General features: G+C 34.1%; 1 protein-coding gene across 2 annotated transcripts in view; it reads right to left on the bottom strand.

Annotated features, from left to right (window-relative positions):
* Positions 1-19,453, bottom strand: part of COG5 (component of oligomeric golgi complex 5) — a 290,537-nt gene that overhangs the window by 123,449 nt on the left and 147,635 nt on the right. For both annotated transcript variants that reach the window (XM_011372500.2, XM_011372499.2), the window contains exon 8: positions 6,572-6,737. In XM_011372500.2, coding sequence (XP_011370802.1) covers positions 6,572-6,737 — 166 coding nt within the window. The remainder of the gene's footprint in view (positions 1-6,571; positions 6,738-19,453) is intronic.

Here is a 19,453-nt window from a genome sequence, read left to right as displayed (position 1 = left end):
CAATCTCTATGGAACCCATTATAAAAAGTTTTAAAAGAAGTATAACTGATACGCTAAGGAGAAAAATGGAATCATATAAAATGAACAATTAAAACCAAAAAGGAAGAAAAAGTGTAGAAGACAAAAAATAAGAACAGAGGAAAAGGACAACAAATAGAAAACAGCAATGAATATAGTAGATATTAATCCAACTATGTCAATAATCACTTTGAATGTCAATGTTCTAAATGTACCAATTAAAAGACAGAGATAGAGTGGGTCAAAAAACACCTCAGCTACATGTTGTCTATAAGAAATTCACTTTAAATATAAAGACACATATAGATTAAAAGTAGATGGAGAAAAATATACCATTCTAACACCAATCAAAAGAAAGCAAGAGTAGCTATGTTAATTTCAGACAAAGCAGAATTCAAAGGAAGAAAAGTTATCACGGATAAAGAAGGGCATTACCTAATGATAAACAGAGTTAATTCTCCAAGAAGACATATTCTTAATGTGTTTGTGCCTAACAGAGCATCAAACTACATGAGATAAAAACTTATAGAACTGCAAGAAGAAATATGAACCTACATCTATCGACAAATTGACAGATAAGAAGGAAGAAAATTAGTAAGGATATTGTAGAATTTCAACAACACCATCAGTCATTTGGATATATTAGACATCTATAAAGCTACTTCATATAACAGCTCAATACACATTCTTTTCAAGCTCAAATAAAATATTCATCAAAATAGACCACATTCTGAGCCATAAACACACCTTAACAAATTTAAAAGAATAAAAATCATATAATGTCTGCTATCATACCATAAATAAATTAAACTAGAAATCAACAGAAAGATAAGCAGAAAATCCCCAAATATGTAAAGATTGAGTAACACACTTCTAAATAACACATGTCAAAGAAATCTGAAGAGAAATTTAAAACTATTTTTAAATGAAAATATAAAAACATGTCAAAATTTGTGGGATGTGGTCAAAGTGATGCTTAGGGAGAAATAGCATTAAATACAAATATTGGGGGAAGAAAAGATCTAAAATCAATGATCTAAATTTCTACTTTAGAAAACCAAAAAAAAAAAAAGCAAATTAAAAATAAAGTAAACAAAAATAAATAAACAAGAAGAATTAGAGCAGAAATCAATGAGATTTCAAACAGGAAACCAATAGAGAAAACCAACGAAACCAAAGCCGGTTCTTTGAAAAGATCAATAACATTGATAACTCCCTAGCTAAGCTAAGAAAAAATGAGAGAAGATATAAATTACTAATATCAGAAATGAAAGACATCACTATAGATCCCATGTATATTAAAAGGCTAAAAAAGGAATACTATGAACAACTCTACGTCCACAAATTTCCTTGAAAGATGCAATTGCCAAAACTCATGCTAGAATAAAAAGATGATCAGAATAGGCTTAAATCTATTAAAGAAGTTGAATCAATATTTAATAACCTTCCAAAATTAAAGTACCAGACCCAGATGAGTCTACTGGTGTATTCTATGAAACATTTAAGAAAGAAATTGCACCAATTCTCTACCATAACTTGCATAAACAGACAGGATACTTCCTAACTCATTCTATAAGGGCAGTATTACCCTAATACCAAACAAGACAAAAATATTACAAGGAAAGAAAACTGCAGACCATGTCTCTCATGAACAAAGACAGAAAAATCCTCAACAAACTATTAGCAAATAAAATCCAACAACATATAAAAAGAAATTTATACCATGATCAAGTGGGATTTATCTTAGGTATGCATGGCTGGTTCTACATTCAAAAATCAGTTAATGTAATCCATCACAACACTAGGCTATAAAAGAAAAATCACATGATCACATTAACACATAAAGAAAAAACATGTGACAAAATCTAACACCCATTAATGATAGAAATTCTCAATAAACTAGGTATAAAGGGAACTTTCGCAATGTGATAAAGACTACAAATAATCTGCAACTAACATCAATTGCTTTCCTATATATTAGCAATGAAAAAGTTGAATTTGAAACTGAAATCACAATATTATTTACATTCCCCCTAAAATGAAATACTTAAGTATAAATAAATATGACAAAAATGTATAAGATTGATATGAGGAAAACTACAAAACTCAGATGAACAAAATCAAACCAGAGGAACTAAATAGTGAGAAATTCCATGTTCATGGATAGGAAGACTCAAAATTGTCAAGATATCAGTTCTTCTCAGCTTAATTTATAAAATCAATGCAATCTGAATCAAAATCCCAGTCAGTTATGTTATGGATATTGACAAACTGATTCTAAAGTTTATATGAAGAGGCAAAAGACCCAGAGTAGTCAACACAATATTTAAGAAAAAGAACAAAGTTGGAGGACTATCTGACTTCAAGACATACTATAAAGCTACAGTAATCAAGACAATGTGGTATTGGCAAAAGAATAAGACAGATAGATCAATGGAACAAGATAGAAAGCCCAGAAATACATCCACATAAATACAGGCAAACGATCTTTGACAAAAGACCAAAGGCAATAAAGTGGAATAAAGATAATCTCTTCAATGGAACTGAACAACCACATGCAAAAAAAAAAAAAAGAATCTATACACCCTTCACCAAAATTAACTCAAAATGGATCACAGACATAAATGTAAAACAGAGAACTATAAAACTCCTAGAAGATAATATAGGAGAAGACCTCTATGACTTTGGGTATGGCAATGAATTTTTAGATATAAGACCAAACACAAAATCAATGAAAGAAGTAATTGATAAGCCAGACTTCATTAAAGGCAAAAACTTTTACTCTGGGGAAGACAATATCGAGATAATTAGAATATAATCTACAGAATGGGAGAAAATATTTGTAAAAGACTCATCTTAAAGGACTATTATTATCCAATATACTGAAGAACTCTTAAAACTCAACAATGAGAAAACAACCTGATTAAAAAGTGAACTAAAAATCCCATTAGACACTTCCCTCACCAAAAGATAATAATATACACACACACACGCACAACAGATAAGCATATGAAAAGATGCTCCATATCATACCTCATCATGGAAATGTAAATTAAAACATAAGATACCACTGCACAGCTATTAGAATGGTCAAAATTTGGAAATGACAACATCAAATGCTGCCAAGGATGTGGGGCAATAGAAACCCTCATTCACTGCTGATGGGAATGCAAAATGATACAGTCACTTTGGTAGACCATTTCGTGGTTTCTTACCACACTAAATATACTCTAACTAGAAAATCCAACAATTCTGCTCCTTGGTATTTACTCAAATACTCAAGTTGAAACCTTATGTCCACCCAAAAACCTAACATGGATGTTTATAGTACCCTTTTTTCATAATTGCAAAAGTTGGAAGCAACTAAGATGTCCTTCAGAAGGTAGATGTATAAATAAACTGTGGTACATTCGCACAATGAAAATAATCAGCACTAAAAAAAAAAGAGCTATCAAGCTATGAAAAGACATGAAGGACATTAAGTGCATATTACTAAGTTAAAGAAGCCAATCTGAAAAGAATATGTACTATATAATTCCAATCACACCACATACTGGAAAAGGCAAAACTATTGAGACAATGAAAAGGTCAGTGGTTACTAGAGTTGGAAGCAGTGGAGATAAAGAGGCAGAGTACAGGGGATGTTAGGGCAGTGAATATACTTTGTATGATATATTAAGGGAGGTAAGTCATTATACATTTGTCCAAACTCAGAATGCACACCACCAAGAGTGCATTATCACACAAAACAATGGAGTTTGGGTGATAATGATGTGGCAATGCTATTTCGTCACCGGTGACAAATGTTCCATTCTGGTAGGAGATGTTGATAATAGGAAAGACTACGCATGTGTGAAGGCAGGGGTATATGGGAAATCTCTGTACCTTCCTCTTAATTTTACTGTGAACCTAAAACTGCTCTAAAAAAACAATAGTCTTAAAAAATAAATTTTTTAAAGGATTAAAAAATAAATAAAGTTCCTTATATACCCCCTCCCTTCCTGGTCCGATTTTCCCTGCTCTCTCTCCAAAACTAATATTTTGAATTTATCATTATTATTACAATGCATGTTAATATCTTTATTACATGTTCTTATGTTCTCATGTTCTTATGTTTTAAATATAGTATCATACTGTATGCATCCTTCTGCAACTAGCTTTTCCATGTAATACTTTTTAGAATTATCTGTATTTGTAAGTTTATTAATTTAAACATTATATATTAGTCTACTTAATAGTTTATTCATTTTTCCATTGAAGGATAGGTTGTTTTCACTCTGCCATTATTATAAACAATTGTGCAATAAAAATTTTTATACATACATGCCAGAGTGTTTCTAGGGTATGATCTTATAAGAGAAATTATAAGATCATAAAATATGTATATTTTTCATATTATAATTTGATAAAATTGAATAAAGCAATTGAATCTTTTATCCTCCTACAATCAGAGTACCAGAATTTCTGCTCTCATTCAACACTTAGTTCTTGCTTAGGTTTTGCCAATCTCATGATTGAGAAACAGTACCTTGTTTGTGTTTCTCTAATAACTAGTTCATCCTCCAAAAAGAGACTGAACATCTTTTCACATTTAATGGATGTATTCTGCTTTGAATGGCCTACTCAGTCTTTTATCTATTTTTTTTCAACTGAGTTGTTTATCTCTTTCTTTCTTATTGAATTACAAACTTTTAAATATTTCATAGGTAACATTTTCCCCTTAAGACTGCACTAATGTTTTATATTTATTTTGAAACAATCTTAAACATATAAAATTTTGAAAGCATAGTAAAAGAAATTGTTTTCTCTGAATTATTCCTGAATAAGTTACCTACGTGATGCCTCATCACCCTTAACTACTCTAATGTGTATTTTCAACACACAAGGACATTCTACTACGTAGTATCAATATCAGGAAATTAACACTAATACTGCCAATATAACACGTAAAAAATAAATATAATAGTGATTATTCTTTTAAAAAATAACAAAGAATTGATGCTTACAATTACTACATTAAATCATGGTATTTACTCAACAGATGATAATAAAGCTTTAAAACTATTCTTTCAATAAGAGGGCATACATTAGGATTGACAGCATATGAATAATTGCTTTCATTTTTCTCCCTATTTTTGACAACACAAGAGAGATGAGATTAAACTTCTCCTGGAAATTTAAACATTAGGTCAAACTTTCTGAGAATAATTGAGAAAAATTGAGAGTGAAATCTCCTTTAGCAATTTCTGTTTAAAACTCTCCTAGAATAGTCTTAATACAGATCTAATCAGAGGCTAGTGCTAACCTTTAAAAATCCATTTAAGATCTAAGATTCTTTTATCTCTTTTTATCTAGAGCAACTTATTTATGAATGAAATATATCCTGTGTTATAAGGTTATATATATAGCAAATGTAAAAATAATAATGGCTGCAAATAATTTTTTAGTATTTACCCATGTATTGATAATTCTGTTATTAATTCTATACAAGTGTTATTTCATTTATTCCTCAGGATAACTCTATGATGATTAGTACCTTCAAGAGAAAAATGGGAAGAAAAAAACTGGAGACAGTACATATAGACAACACTTTAGAGAATTTTTCTGTAGTCAGAAGAAATAAAATGGGTAATAAAGCTGAAGAAATAGAGTCAAGATAGATTTGTTTGGTTGTCTTTAAGCAGAAGAAGATACACTAGCATGATTATATGTGATTGGAAAGACACAGAAAAATGAAAAACTGATGAAGTGGCAGAAAGAAGGGATCTGCTAAAGTAATGGTCTTGACTAATGTGATCTAATGCAAAAGTGGAGTACTTGGTCTTTTCTAGCAGCACATTCAGTTTATTTATACTAAAAGCAGAGAAGAAAGAATGTAAGGAGAGAAATGTACAGTAGGGGTTGCTTTGATGAGTGAGAGGTACACATAACATGAAGTCTTTCCCATCTATGAAGTGTGTTATATATGGTAGTCATCATCAGGTGTGTCTTGGCAGGAAAATGGCTGCAGACTGCTAATGAAGGGCTACTCCTCTCCACCTTGAATCCTACCTTTCTTTAGTAGTTTTCTTTAGATTTTGCTATAGCTGTTATGTTCCCAAAGGTTTTATCAATTTCTATCTTCACAAGTAGCCGTTATTGCTTCTGAATACCAGAATTATCATAAGAAAAAGCCCAAGAAAGTTAGGGTAGAGATGGCATTTCCTTAAAAAAAAAAAAATCTTCTGTCTCAATAAGAAGTACATGTGAGGATAAGGATTTTATGGAAAAAAATATGTTCCTTTTTTTCCCTTGCATCTGTTTCCTCTGAACTAAATGAAGCTACAGTTTATAGAATTTTATCTAGAAGTTCTGAATATACCAATTGGCCGGTTCAATTCACTGATTAGACAAAAATGTTATAAATAAATTCTGAAACATAATCTCTTCTCTCATTTTGTCTACTAAAAAATGAGTCATTAAATTGCTTTGAAACTTGACTGTTTCACATACTATTCAAAGAACTTCTCAGTTATAAATAAATAAAGAAGCTAAATATAAATCAAATCCATACCTCTCACAGCTGACTGGGAAGGTTGAGTCAAAACTTTGATATCTAATGCACTACTGATGCTTTCTTCCAAAGCAGCACAATATCCATCCACGACACTGGTAATAGTATTCTTCAAAGTTCCAAGATTATGGAAAACCTGAAGAGCTGTTCCGACTTGGGTTGGATTCTTTAAAAAAAAAAAAAAAGGGGGGGTGGGTAGGATGAGAATAGATATAAACAGGAAAACAGAACCAATATAAATTTACAACTTTTACTGGTACTTGAGTAGTTACTTGGTACTTGAGCAGTTACGACAGTTATTTATAAATTACTACAGACAAGAACAAAGACAATGCATTTGGAACAAATATTCTTTAGTCATTATTTGATAGAAGAAAAAATTAAAAACTAAACACATAATTTTCCCCCTTTCCCTTTTCCTCCTCCTTTAAAGGATAAAGAATAAGATAAAAAATCTGTTATATTATTAGAGCTTATTTAAAATCCACCATCAATCCCTATGGAGAGAGCCATGCTGGAACTAACAACGTTCCAACATTTGTTTAGAGATAAATAAGTGAATTCTGCATAGGTAACAGAGCTCTGACCATGAAGACTCATACTTCCTTTCTATTATATTTTATTTATTCATTCTAACTACAAATATTTATACAGTGCTTACTATATGTCAGTTTTGGTTGTAGGTGCTGAAAATACAGTAGTATACAACACCAATTAACTCCCTATCCTTATGAAGCTTATATTTACTAAGAAATATATAAAAAGTAAACCTAACGGAATATCAAGTTATGATAAATGCTATAAAAATGAAGCAGAAAATATGAAGAGAATAGAGAATAATGGGAATTATTATAGAGAGGAGTTAGCAGATGCATCTGTGAGGTGATATTTAGACAGATCTGCATGCAATGGAAGGCATCTAGGGAGAACACAGGGAAATGCAGATCTGAGTAGAGGTATCAACAAAAGTGCTGAGGTAGAAATGTGCTTAGTAGCTATGGTGAAACAGCAAGAAAGCTGTGATGGTGGCTGGAGCAGAGTGACTCGGAGGTAGGTGATAAAGTTGATAAAGTAGTAGAAACACTACCTAAGAGAAGATTAAAACTACAGTGATATAAATAGAATATTAAATTTGTCACTAAGTAGATGACTAAAATTATCAAGGCAGAATCTAGTACACTAACATATATTTCCAGGCCCAAATAGTTGAAATTCCTCTTTCATTTATGATTCAGTGTTATTAGAGGTATGTAGTTAAAAAGTTAAATGATTTCTTTAACGTATTTTCTTGACTATTAAGTTTATAAATAAGACAAAAGGTTATTTCTGAATTCTACTGACGTTAGTAATAGTAGATACTGCAGATGCACAGACACAGAAGCAAAGTAAAGTCAGCTTAAAGAAAACATCAGGAAACATGGTTGATGAATAACAATACCCATTTTGGAATTTTTTTAATTAAACAAGAAAAGAAAAATGAATGAACATTGTTTTAAATTATATTTTAATTTTAAAAGCTTAATTTAATATGGTTATAATAGAATTTAACATACTGCCAAAGAAAAAGGGAGAAAATAAGGTATTTCATATGAAATTATTGAGTGAAAATATGTGCTAGAGTGCTTTGCTTTTGTTGTTAGTTCCATTCCATCCAGAGTGATATTTTTTTATTTTTTAGTAGAAACCAAGAATTAAAATTAGGCAGCTGTAAAGGAATTTCCCTTATCACTATTTAAGTGTCTATATAATCCAAGAAAGCATTACCTAACTTCAAATAATATTTTCAGCTTATAAAACTTGAATACTGATATATACTATAAAATTATACTTATTGCCTTTACTATCTTCAAAGGATCTGAAAAGCACAGCTTCTCAACATACAGTAATGTTTCAGTGATAATAGCTGAATGTATGCTGTAAGCTATATGTGTATGTTAATTGAAAAACGTTTAAAGTCTAAAAATTATTAACTTCTAAAAACTTTTCAAAATGGAAACATATAGCTCATTATTAAAGAATCGTCTAATATAGTAATATTTATAACTTACAATACTTATAATTCTGAATGTAATTTTAAGCTTGCCAATTAACATGACCATTTTTTCAATTAATGGCAGTTATATACATTTATCGCTTGATATAAATATATAATTTGTTAGTTGGCAAACTACAAAATAATGATTATTTGAAATAAAAATTTCATATGCATAAAGGAGTATGCAAATTATGTAAGCACAGATTTAGAAATTATCACAAAGTGAACACATCTACATAATTACCACCTAGACTGTGAAACTAAATATTATAAGTACCTCTGAATCTTGTGTGGCTTCCTTAAGTACATCTCTCCAAATATTGTCACTATCATAACTTCTAACATCAATGATTACTTTTGCCTGTTTTTGAATTTTGTGTAAATGGAACGATAAAGTAAGTATCGTGTATGGCTCCTTTTAGTCAATATCTTATTTGTCAAATTCATCCATGTTGTTGTATATGGCAGTAGCTGATTCATTTTCAGTGCTATAGACTATCCCAGTGTAGAAACTTACCTTAGTTTATTTATCCATCCCACTGTTGATGTATATTTGAGTTATTTCCATTTTTTAACATATTTTAAATAATGCTATCATGGAATTTCTGGTAAAGAAGACAAATTAGGTAAATGCTATGCTTGCCTCCTCTCAAGACCAATCAAAATTACCATTAAAATACAGAACAACTGTCATTGCAAATTGCCTGAAGTCTAGCTGAACAGAAGTCTCTAAAGTCATAGAGAAGAAGCCAATTTGAGACTGGTAGAAGGGGCTGAGATGCAGAACGAACTGGTTCCACACCCATGTGTGGTGGCTAAAAATCGGGAAGAATGTCTCAGATCCACCCAGAGGAGCAAGAGATCCCAGCCCTATACCAGGCTCCATAGCCCAGGGTTTCAGTGCTGGGAGGAGATGTCCCAATAATTTCTGGCTGTGAAAATCACCAGAGATTGTGGCTCAGTGAGAGAGATGAAGCTGAAGTCCCAGGCATTCCTCTTAAATGGCCCATGCACAAAGGAACTTGCTGATGGACTCATTCATTCTGAGTTCCAGAGCTATGGTAGCAGCTTGAGGGCACCAGGGACATAACTGGAGTACCATTAACAGTGTTGTCCCAATGTTGCCGGCACTCCGGGGTGACGTAAGCGAAGGAGGGGAGAAGCGGGAGGGGTAACAAGCTCTGGTGCAGCTCCAGCACTCGATTTTATTTAGGAATACTGTGCCTATCATTCAACGTAGTTTCAACTTTCTGGCTCAATGACTTTTGTGCCAGTGATAGAGGAGCCGTACAGATATGTTCTTGAAGATTCTGAGTCTCTGGATCCATTACTTTCAGCCCTGAGGCTGGACTTTAGTAGTCTAAAGTGCACAAGCATAGCTGTATCTCAGAAATGATTGGCTTTGGGCAGTTCAGGAGGAAGTCTCAATATCATTCAAAAAAAAAAAAAAAGGCTGAAAGCACAAGCTTTTTCTTTCACACAGGGAAGGTGCAATTTTTCAGGTTGCTTATTGATTATATGATGAGGATTACATTGCTGTACCTACCAGATGACAGAGGCTCTATTCATCCCGCTGGTGACCAAATCAAAGTTGTGACAGAAACAAGGAGCAAAGAGCAAGGAAAAATCACCTGGGAATTAGATGACCAAGCCATACAACTAAGGAGAAATATAAGAAACCACTCTGCAAAGGCAGGAGGTAGGACAGGGCGAGGACGTGAGGTTGCCCGGTCCTGAGTGGCTGAGTGGGACAGAGGTTGCGGCAGTGGCAGTGGCAGTGGCAGCCGGCAGATGTAGATGCCTCTTAAAGGGGCTGTGTCCGCAAGCAGGTTTTGATAGTGACAGACCTGCTTCCTGTGAGCACCAGTGTGATTCAGCTGCACAGGGGGCACCAAGGACTTACAGGGAAACACTGAGTTGTCGGAGTAGGGCCAAAGCAAGAATCGCTCTGTACAGAAGTGCCAGAGGTATCCACTGTTCCTCTGTTGAGCCCTCCCCATTCTTAGTGCACAGACTCGGAGATGCCATTGCTGTGATGTCATCAAACTGGATAACAGAAGTCGCTCCACCCAGAGGATTCCCTGAAATTCCACCTCCCCCAACTCGTGGCCCCACCTAAGCCATATTCAGGTGTATCCTCAGTGAGTCAGGCGCTCCTTGATGAACAGTGCCTAGACTCACACTGGTAGAAGCTGGCCGTGGTTTCTGGTGGGGCCTTTTGAGGCAACTATAACTATAGCATCTGTGGATTGCTTTCTGAATCTTAACAGGTGGCCCTGAATGGGCACAGGTTGAAGCTAAGCTTGGTCTGCAGCTGAATCTCTCTCAGGACTGTGCCACTGGACACCTACTATACAAAGCCACACTAATAAGACCAGAAGACTTAGGAGCTTTGCTTAGTACATAGAAACAGGCACAGAAAGGCAGCCAAAATGGGAAGACAAAGAAGCAAAAAACCATATGAGAGAACAGAACAGAGATCCAGGAATAATGGAGTCAAGTAATCTAACAGATGCAGAGTTCAAAACACTGCTTATAAAGATGCTCGATTAACTTAGGGGAAGTGTATATAAATTTAGTGAGAACTTCAACAAAGATAAAAAACAGAAAAAGGGAAATGGAAATTATAAAAGGGAACCAGTCAGAAATGAAGAACACATTATCCAAGATGAGAAGTATATTAAATGGAATAAACAGAGTGGATAAAAAAGAAGATCGGATGACCTACATAGAGGATGGGAAAGACAAGATCACTCAACCAGAATGGCAAGAAAAAAGAAGCCAAGACTATAATGATAATTTAAGGAGCCTATGAAACACTATTAAAGGTAAAAATATCCATGTCATAGGAGCACCTGAAGGAAAACAAGACGTTGAAGAGCTATTTGAAGAAATAATGATGGAAAATTTCTCTAACCTGGAGAGGAGGAGGAGGAGGAGGAGGAGGAGGAAGGGGAAGGGGGAAGGAGGAAGGAGGAGGAAGGAGGAAGAAGAAAGAAGCAGCAGCTATGAACATGGGGGTGCAGATATCTTTTTTAGTTAGTGTTTTTATTTCCTCTGGATATATTCCCAGAAGTAGAATTGCTGGATAATACAGTAGTTTTCTTTTTAATTTTTTGAGGATCCTGGTGGCTGCTTTCCATAGTGGCTGTACTAATTTACAATCCCACCAACAATGTGTGAAGTTTCCCTTTTCTCCACATCCACATCAGCATTTGTTACCTCTTATCTTTCTGATGTTGGCCATTCTAACAGGTGCGAGGTGATATCTCATGGGGTTTTAATTTGCGTTTTCCTAGTGACTAGTAACGCTGAACATTTTTTCATGCATCTGTTGGTCTTTCATGTACTATATACTTTGGAGAAATGTCTATTCACATCCTTTTACCATTTTTTAATTGGGTAATTTGGTTTATTGCTATTGAGTTATATGAGTTCTTTATATATTTTGGATATTAACCCCTTATCAGATATATGGTTGGCAAATATTTCTTCCCATTCCATAGGCTGTCTTTTCATTTTGTTGCTGGTTTCATTTGTTTTGCAGAAGTTTTTTAATTTGATGTAGCCCCACTTGTTATATTTAATTTTGTTGCTTGTGCTTTAGGAGTCATACCTAAAAAATCATTATCAAGATCCATGTCAAGGAGCTTTATCCTTATGTTTTCTTTTAGGACTTTCATGGTTTCAGGTCTTACATTTAAGTCTTTAATTCAGTTTGAGTTAATTTTTGTGAGTGGTGTTACAATTATTTTTTAAATTCATCTTTACCATAGCACCTGGGCTTTGGTGAAGGGACAGCGACTCAGGAGGGACAGTGACTCAGGAGGTACCAGCGATGTATGGGGAGAGACAGTTGTGTGGCTTCAGGGTGAGGGTTGGAGGGATTTTGAAACACTGAAAAAAAAAATGAATGCTGACTGACCTACAATGGCCAAGAGATTGGAAAGAATCTACCATATCTGGGAAGCTTCAAATATGGAGCTTGAGAAGATGGAAAAAGAAAAAGGAAAACCAGAAGATCGCTGGACAAGTAGGTGGGAGAGAGGCAGGGATGGGAGAATAAAAAGGCTGTTGTTAATGAAGTACTTAGCTGTTAGACATGTTGAATCTAAGATGCCAACGGGGAATTCTTGGTTGGAAATGAGAATATTTTTGAAATGGATAACCATAGGAACCTAGCCTGTATAACAAGCTAAAGTGAAGTAATAATAATAAAAATAGGGGTGCTGGAAACTATAAACCACAAAGGGGGTAAAAAAAGAACAGAATCAGTGAGAGTAAGAGAATAAAAATGGTATGATAAAATATTCTAGCCAGAGCTGAAATTGGAACATTAGAAAAACTGGAAATGAAATAATTGTGTCTAGCTATGATTAAAGTGAAGAATGTCTCTTAAATATACTGAACATTAGTGGCCTTTCCCCCACCATTCTCTCTCATCACAGTCAAATACTATATAGTTTGACCCCTGACTTTTTCTCAGTCCTTTTAAATAATAAATTGCAGGCTTTTAGTTCTCTCATCTGTAAAATGAGGAGGCTAAGCCAGATGAACTCTAGAACCTTTTTCAATACTAAAACATAATGATGTTACTATCACTTAATGTATATCATCCACTAACACTGTGCAAGGTACTGGGGATAAAATTAAAATGAAGCAAATACTACACTGTCTGACTTTTCAATATTAATGGTATGATTAGAGATAAAGACATGAAAAGCAGCAATTAGAACGTACTATGATAAATAAGAGGAGAAATGGAGGGTTTAATGAAAACACATAGGAGGGGCAATTAACTCAGAACTCGTGAGGGGAAAAAGGGATGAAGGAGTCAATGCTGCTTACAGGAAGGAATCTTCGTTAAGAACTGAAATGCAGCTGCCATGGAAGGTGTTGGGAGTGGAGGTGTGGAAGATTTACAGAAGGAATTGGAAAGCAAAAGAAAAACTGCTCCAAGTGGAGAAACAGTAAAAGATGCGAATGAGAGCACACTGTGGAAACTAAGTCCACTAATATGATACCTGATAGAGGAGAGATCTACACAAATACCTGCTACAAATCTAGGTGCCTATTATAAGTGGCTCTCAAACTTTTGGTATATATAAAAGAATTACCTGGGGAAACTTGTTAAATAAAAAGGGGGCAGATGGAAGACTTTGTGGGATACTGGTAAGAGTTTAGTTTTTTCAGTTTGAATGCTAGTTACGCATTTTTTTTTCACTATGAAAAAACTGAGCTGCACTCTTCTGATATATGCATTTTTTCTGCTTATTATATTTTAAAGTCTAAAGTAAATAATAGGAAATGGAAGAGATAAGATTATGACAAAAATGTAAATCAGATAAGGCCTCTGCTTAAATACCTAAAACACCATTCAAAAATGCTTTATAGTTTATTTTGGGGCAAAGATATTAGGTCAAATAAAATATGAATGTTTAAACTATTAAATAAACGTGAATCTTATATACTCTTTTCCCAAGACAATATAAGCAAGTTTTATGTGTATGTATATATATGGTCAAACTTACATACCATTATTTAAAAAAACAATTGACTCTTAAAATATTACCTAATGTTAAATATATATATTGATTTTGAATGTTGTTATGAACTGAATGTTTTTGTCTTCCTCCTCCCAAATTCAGTTGAAGCCCTGCCCACCAATGTGATGATATTAGGAGATGGAGCTTTTGGGAGCTAATTAGGTTTAGATGAGGTCATGAGGATGGGACCCTGCTGTGATGGCATTAGTGCTCCTAAAAGAAGAGCCACCAGAGAGCTTACATGTGCCCTCTTCTTTCTCTCTCCCCCTCTCTCTGCCATGTGAGAACAAGCATGAAGGCGATTGTCTGCAAGAGAGCCCTCATCAGACACTGAAACCTGCCTAGCCTTGATCTTAGACTTTTCAGCCTCCACAACTGTGAGAAAATTTGTTATTTAAGCCACACAGCCTATGGTATTTTGTGGTGGCAGCCTCAGCTGCCAAGGGTTTATATGCATTACAAATTGATTAAATTTTAGAGAATGTAGTGGGATGAACGATATCTCACAAAATTCATGTCTGCCTATGACCTCGGAATGTGACCCTATTTGGAGACAGGGTCTTTGCAGACATAGTTAGTTAGGTTGAGATGAAGTTATAATTCAGTAGGGTATGGTGGGCTCTAAATCCAATGATTTACGTCCTTAGAAGAACACACAGAGACACGCATAGTGAAAAAGGGCATGTGACAATAGAGGCAGAGATTGGAATGACATAGTTACAAGCTATGGAACTTCAAGGACTGACTAGAGCCACTAGAAGCTGAAAGAGGCATGAAAAAAATTCTTCTCTAGAGCCTTCAGAGGGAGCATGGCCCTGACGACACCTTGATTTGAATTTCTAACCACTAGAACTGTGAGAATAAATTTATGTTGTTTTAAACTACCTCATTTGTGGTAATTTGTTATAGCAGCCCTAGGATATCAAGAAAGGGTTAGGGACAATGCAACTCTAGTGTCCATCAAACGAATCAAGAAAATGTGGTATACGTACAATGGAATAGAACTCAGACTTAACAAGGAAGGAAATCCTGTCACATGCTACAACATAGGTGATCCCTGAGGATATGATCTTGTGAAATAAACCAGTCACAAATTACATATATATATATATATGTGTGTGTGTGTGTGTGTGTATATTTATATATATATGTGTGTGTGTGTGTGTATATATATGTGTATATATACACATACAGAAGGTTCACGATAACAACATAGAATAAATGGCAAAGTAGAGATTCGAACGTTAAAATGTCTAATTTTAAACTTCTGCAAATAACCATCAATATCAGTTAAAGAAAAGCCTGGTTTTCTTTAAGCAGGAAAGTTTAAAAGGAGGTAAGGATAGCCTCCAATAGGGGCTAATACCCAAAATATATAAAGAACTCATATAATTCGACAACAAAAAAAACAAATCCAATTAAAAAATGGGCAGAGGACCTGAATAGACATTTCTACAAGAAGACATACAAACAGCCAACAGACATATGAAAAGATGTTCAACTTCATTAGCCATTAGGGAAATGCAAATCAAAACCCCAATGAGATACCACCTCACACCTTTTAGAATAGCTATCATCAACAAGACAAGTAATAACAAATTTTGGAGGGGCTGTGGGGAAAAGGAACTCTCATACACTGGTGGTATGAATGTAAATTGGTACAGGAACCTCCTCAAAATATTAACAATAGAATTACCATAGGACCCAGCAATCCTTCTTCTGGATATCTACCCCCAAAATTTGAAAAACTTTATCCGTAAAGATATATGCACCTTGATGTTCACTGCAGCATTATTTACAGTGGTCAAGATATGGAAACTACCAAAGTGCCCTTCGATAGATAACTGGATAAAGACGATGTGGCACATACATACAATGGAATATTACTCAGGCATAATAAAAGATGAAATACTGCCATTTGTGACAACATGGATTGACCTTGAGATAATCATGCTAACCGAAATAAGTCTGACAGAAAAAGTTGAGAACCACGTGATTTCACTTATATGTGTGACATAAAACTGAAAGCAACAAATAAAACCTCATAGACACAGACAACAGTTTAGAGGTTACTAGAGGGAAAGAGGAGGGGAGCAGGTAGATAAGGGTAAACGAGGTGATGGAAGGACATTTAACTTAAGGTGATGAACATACGATGCAATATACATATGACGTACTATTGAACTATATATACTTGAAAGCTTTTTTTAAACAGTGTGACCCCAATAAATTTAATTTAAAATAAGGAAGTAGAATGACCAATAAATCCTATCTTTTTACTTTGCTAAGTAAGGACATTTTTAAAAACTCACGATAAACTATCATTATTCATTTAAAAAATGGTTAAATATCAAAATATATATATATATATGTAAAATCCTTAGAATCAGAGACATTCTTTCACTCATAGCATGAATATTGCTTTATGATTAAGTCACCATCTTGTTCTTATTTTTAATTTTACTGGGAACTAATAAAACTTCAGCATGACTGCTACCAACTGGCAGGTTAGTGTTGGGAAACCAGTACTTACATTATCTACACAAATAAACAGGTTAACTAATGTTGCCAAGAGGCATCTAATACACATTTCCTCAAGTTTAAAGTCTCCCTGAAAACTGTCCATGAAAAAACTCCTTCCTAGAACCCTGGATCACTGTGATGATCTCTGGGAAGCTTGATGGTTTTAATTCACAAGCAAACAGTTAATCAACTTCTTACCTCACTCATCTGGCTCCCCACTCGCTGCTGCAAATCACAACCTTAGCATAGTTTAAATCTGTAAAATCATAAACTGTCTTTAAAAGGATGCCCTTCCTCATCCCACAGGTATTCCTGACAAACACAATGTGAATACTTCACTGGTCATTTTGAACTGCCTGATTTGTATGCCTATTTTCTTAACACTCCAGAATCAGCACTAGGACTTCTCTTAATGTTTCCTTATACCACCTTTGAACTGGCTCTTTTCACAAAATCAGACCCAATCCTGGTACTGTGCATCTTTGGTGGTCTACATCCATCATAATGTCTCACCCTGATCTGTGGAAACATTATACTAAATAGAGATGCTTTCTCCCCTTGGCAGCAGTATTTAAAAGGGCCTTCACATCCACCAATTTTTCCTTAAAATATAAGTAGAGTAAGTATTACAATGCTCATTTTACAGTTAAGGAAACTAAGGTAGGAAACCAAGGGAGTAGGCCCAGAGCTGCTCAGTGGCAGGCCAATTTTAGGTCTCGGGATCTTCATTCCCTATTCTATACTCTGCAACAGGCCATCCTATTACCATTTGACTTCAGAAATTCTCCAAATATACTAATTTTACAAATATTCTCAGACAATTGTAAGAGATCTCAAAACAGACAGACTGAACATATTTGAAAAATACCATGCTAGAAAAAGAAACTTCTACTGAAAAGGCAGCAATGTTCTAGACAATGTCTTTTCTTTAATTGAGACAGTCAATATTCTAAGAATAATTTTTCTACAAATTGGCACTGTGACCTTCAGCAAATCACTTAACCTTCCATGAAATTTCCCAACTTCATAAATATAAAATGCAATGAAAGACCATAAAACAGAGCAAAAAGGATAATTTCATAAGTGGATCAAGGTAGATTTCTACCATTTAAAACGCATTTCAGAATATGGCACAATCATTTTATTAAACTAAAATTATTTCTCCTGCTTTGAAAATAAATATAACGTAATTTTTTTCTTTTTCAATGTCTTGGTTGCATTACAAAGAGGATAAAAAAAAAAAAAAATCCCACGAGAATACAATCAGAAAAAAAGCATAGTTTTTTAAGATCCCTAAAAAGCTTGCCAAAACAGGAACACTGTATCCAAAGCAACAGCTGACACTGAGCTAATGGAACAGAGATATATCTGTAGACTACTGTAAAGATTGTTCCAAGAAATAGCAAGTAATATTCTAGTGTTTACAAAGCTATAGGCTAATATGAAAAGACCTGTATGAGCATAAATAAAGCATTAAGTTAAAAGTTTGACAGTATTTTAAAAGCTTCACATAAATAAAATTAGAAATGGAAAGAGTTGCAGAATTTGATTTAATTGGAAACAAAATGCGAAATGACATAAATGTACAAGACCAGGATTCCACTGTAGATGAATATTAAAAGTCTGGAAGGATCGTATAATCCTGTATCACAAAGACTAAGAATCACATTTCACTTTTTCCCCTAACAAAATAATTCTTTAGCAGCTAAATTCTTTTTATTCTGCTGTTATAGTCCATGCAACATTCCACAAAGTGACTCAGTTCACAAAACTTTAAGCCCTATGATAAAGTCTGAGTTGATTCCAACTGATTTTAACTAGAAAGACAAACAGAAATTAGGAAATTTTACTTCTAAAATAATTTATTAGTGAGGAGGTTTCAGAACTACAGCATTTCCTCAAAGTTTGCTTAGTAGTCAATTAAAAAAAAAAGAAGAAGATAGAAATCCTAGAATTTGATTTAAAAAATGGGGGTGGTGGGGGTAGAGAGGGAGAAATGATCAATATATCTCCCACTTGGCTTCCCCAAACATGCAGAGGTTATAGTGAGAAAGATGCTAAATCAGTTTAAGAAAAAATTCAAAGAACAGGTACCTTTCACTATACAGACAACTCTTCGAAAAAAAGCAGTTATTTTTCATAACACAGAAAGAATACAGATCTTTACCAAAAAGCAGATAATTCTTTAAACCAATCAGTCAACGGAATACATATTTAATAAAATTAGGATGATTTTCGGGTAGATTTTAAGACAATAAAATGCATAGCACCTTAATCATGCACAATAATTGAGGAATTTTAAAACAAACATTTTATTTATCAAGAGTAGTATTAATAAACTCACAACACCTTATACATAACAAGTATACACTGGGACAAAATATTTAAAGCAATTTATAACATCTGTGTGCATATGCACTAACGTGATACATACATGACACTTTTTCTGGAGCTACAACACGCTTTAAACATTGAAAACTTAATGCAGCTCCATGGGAGAGATTACATGTACTAAAGGAAGAGAGAATCATATTAAATAATGTAATTTAAAGCAAAAATCATATTAGCTACCTTGGTTGTGATTCAGAGCTTACCAGTGGCTTTTCTGATTCAGTAACATGCAGCCCATTAATGCTTGATATGTAATTCTCGGCTAACCTAATACGATTATTTCAGAACCTGTTAACAATCAACAGTCAGCAGTGCATAACCCAAATGAAATTAAGAAATTCAGCAGGACATTTAATAGCACAATATGATCTTATCAATCAGAAATCA

The sequence above is a fragment of the Pteropus vampyrus genome, unplaced genomic scaffold (assembly GCF_000151845.1).
Source record: "Pteropus vampyrus isolate Shadow unplaced genomic scaffold, Pvam_2.0 Scaffold208, whole genome shotgun sequence".
Taxonomy (NCBI): Eukaryota; Metazoa; Chordata; class Mammalia; order Chiroptera; family Pteropodidae; genus Pteropus; species Pteropus vampyrus.
Note: the sequence above shows the minus strand (reverse complement) of the source record. Positions and strands in the feature narration are given on the sequence as shown.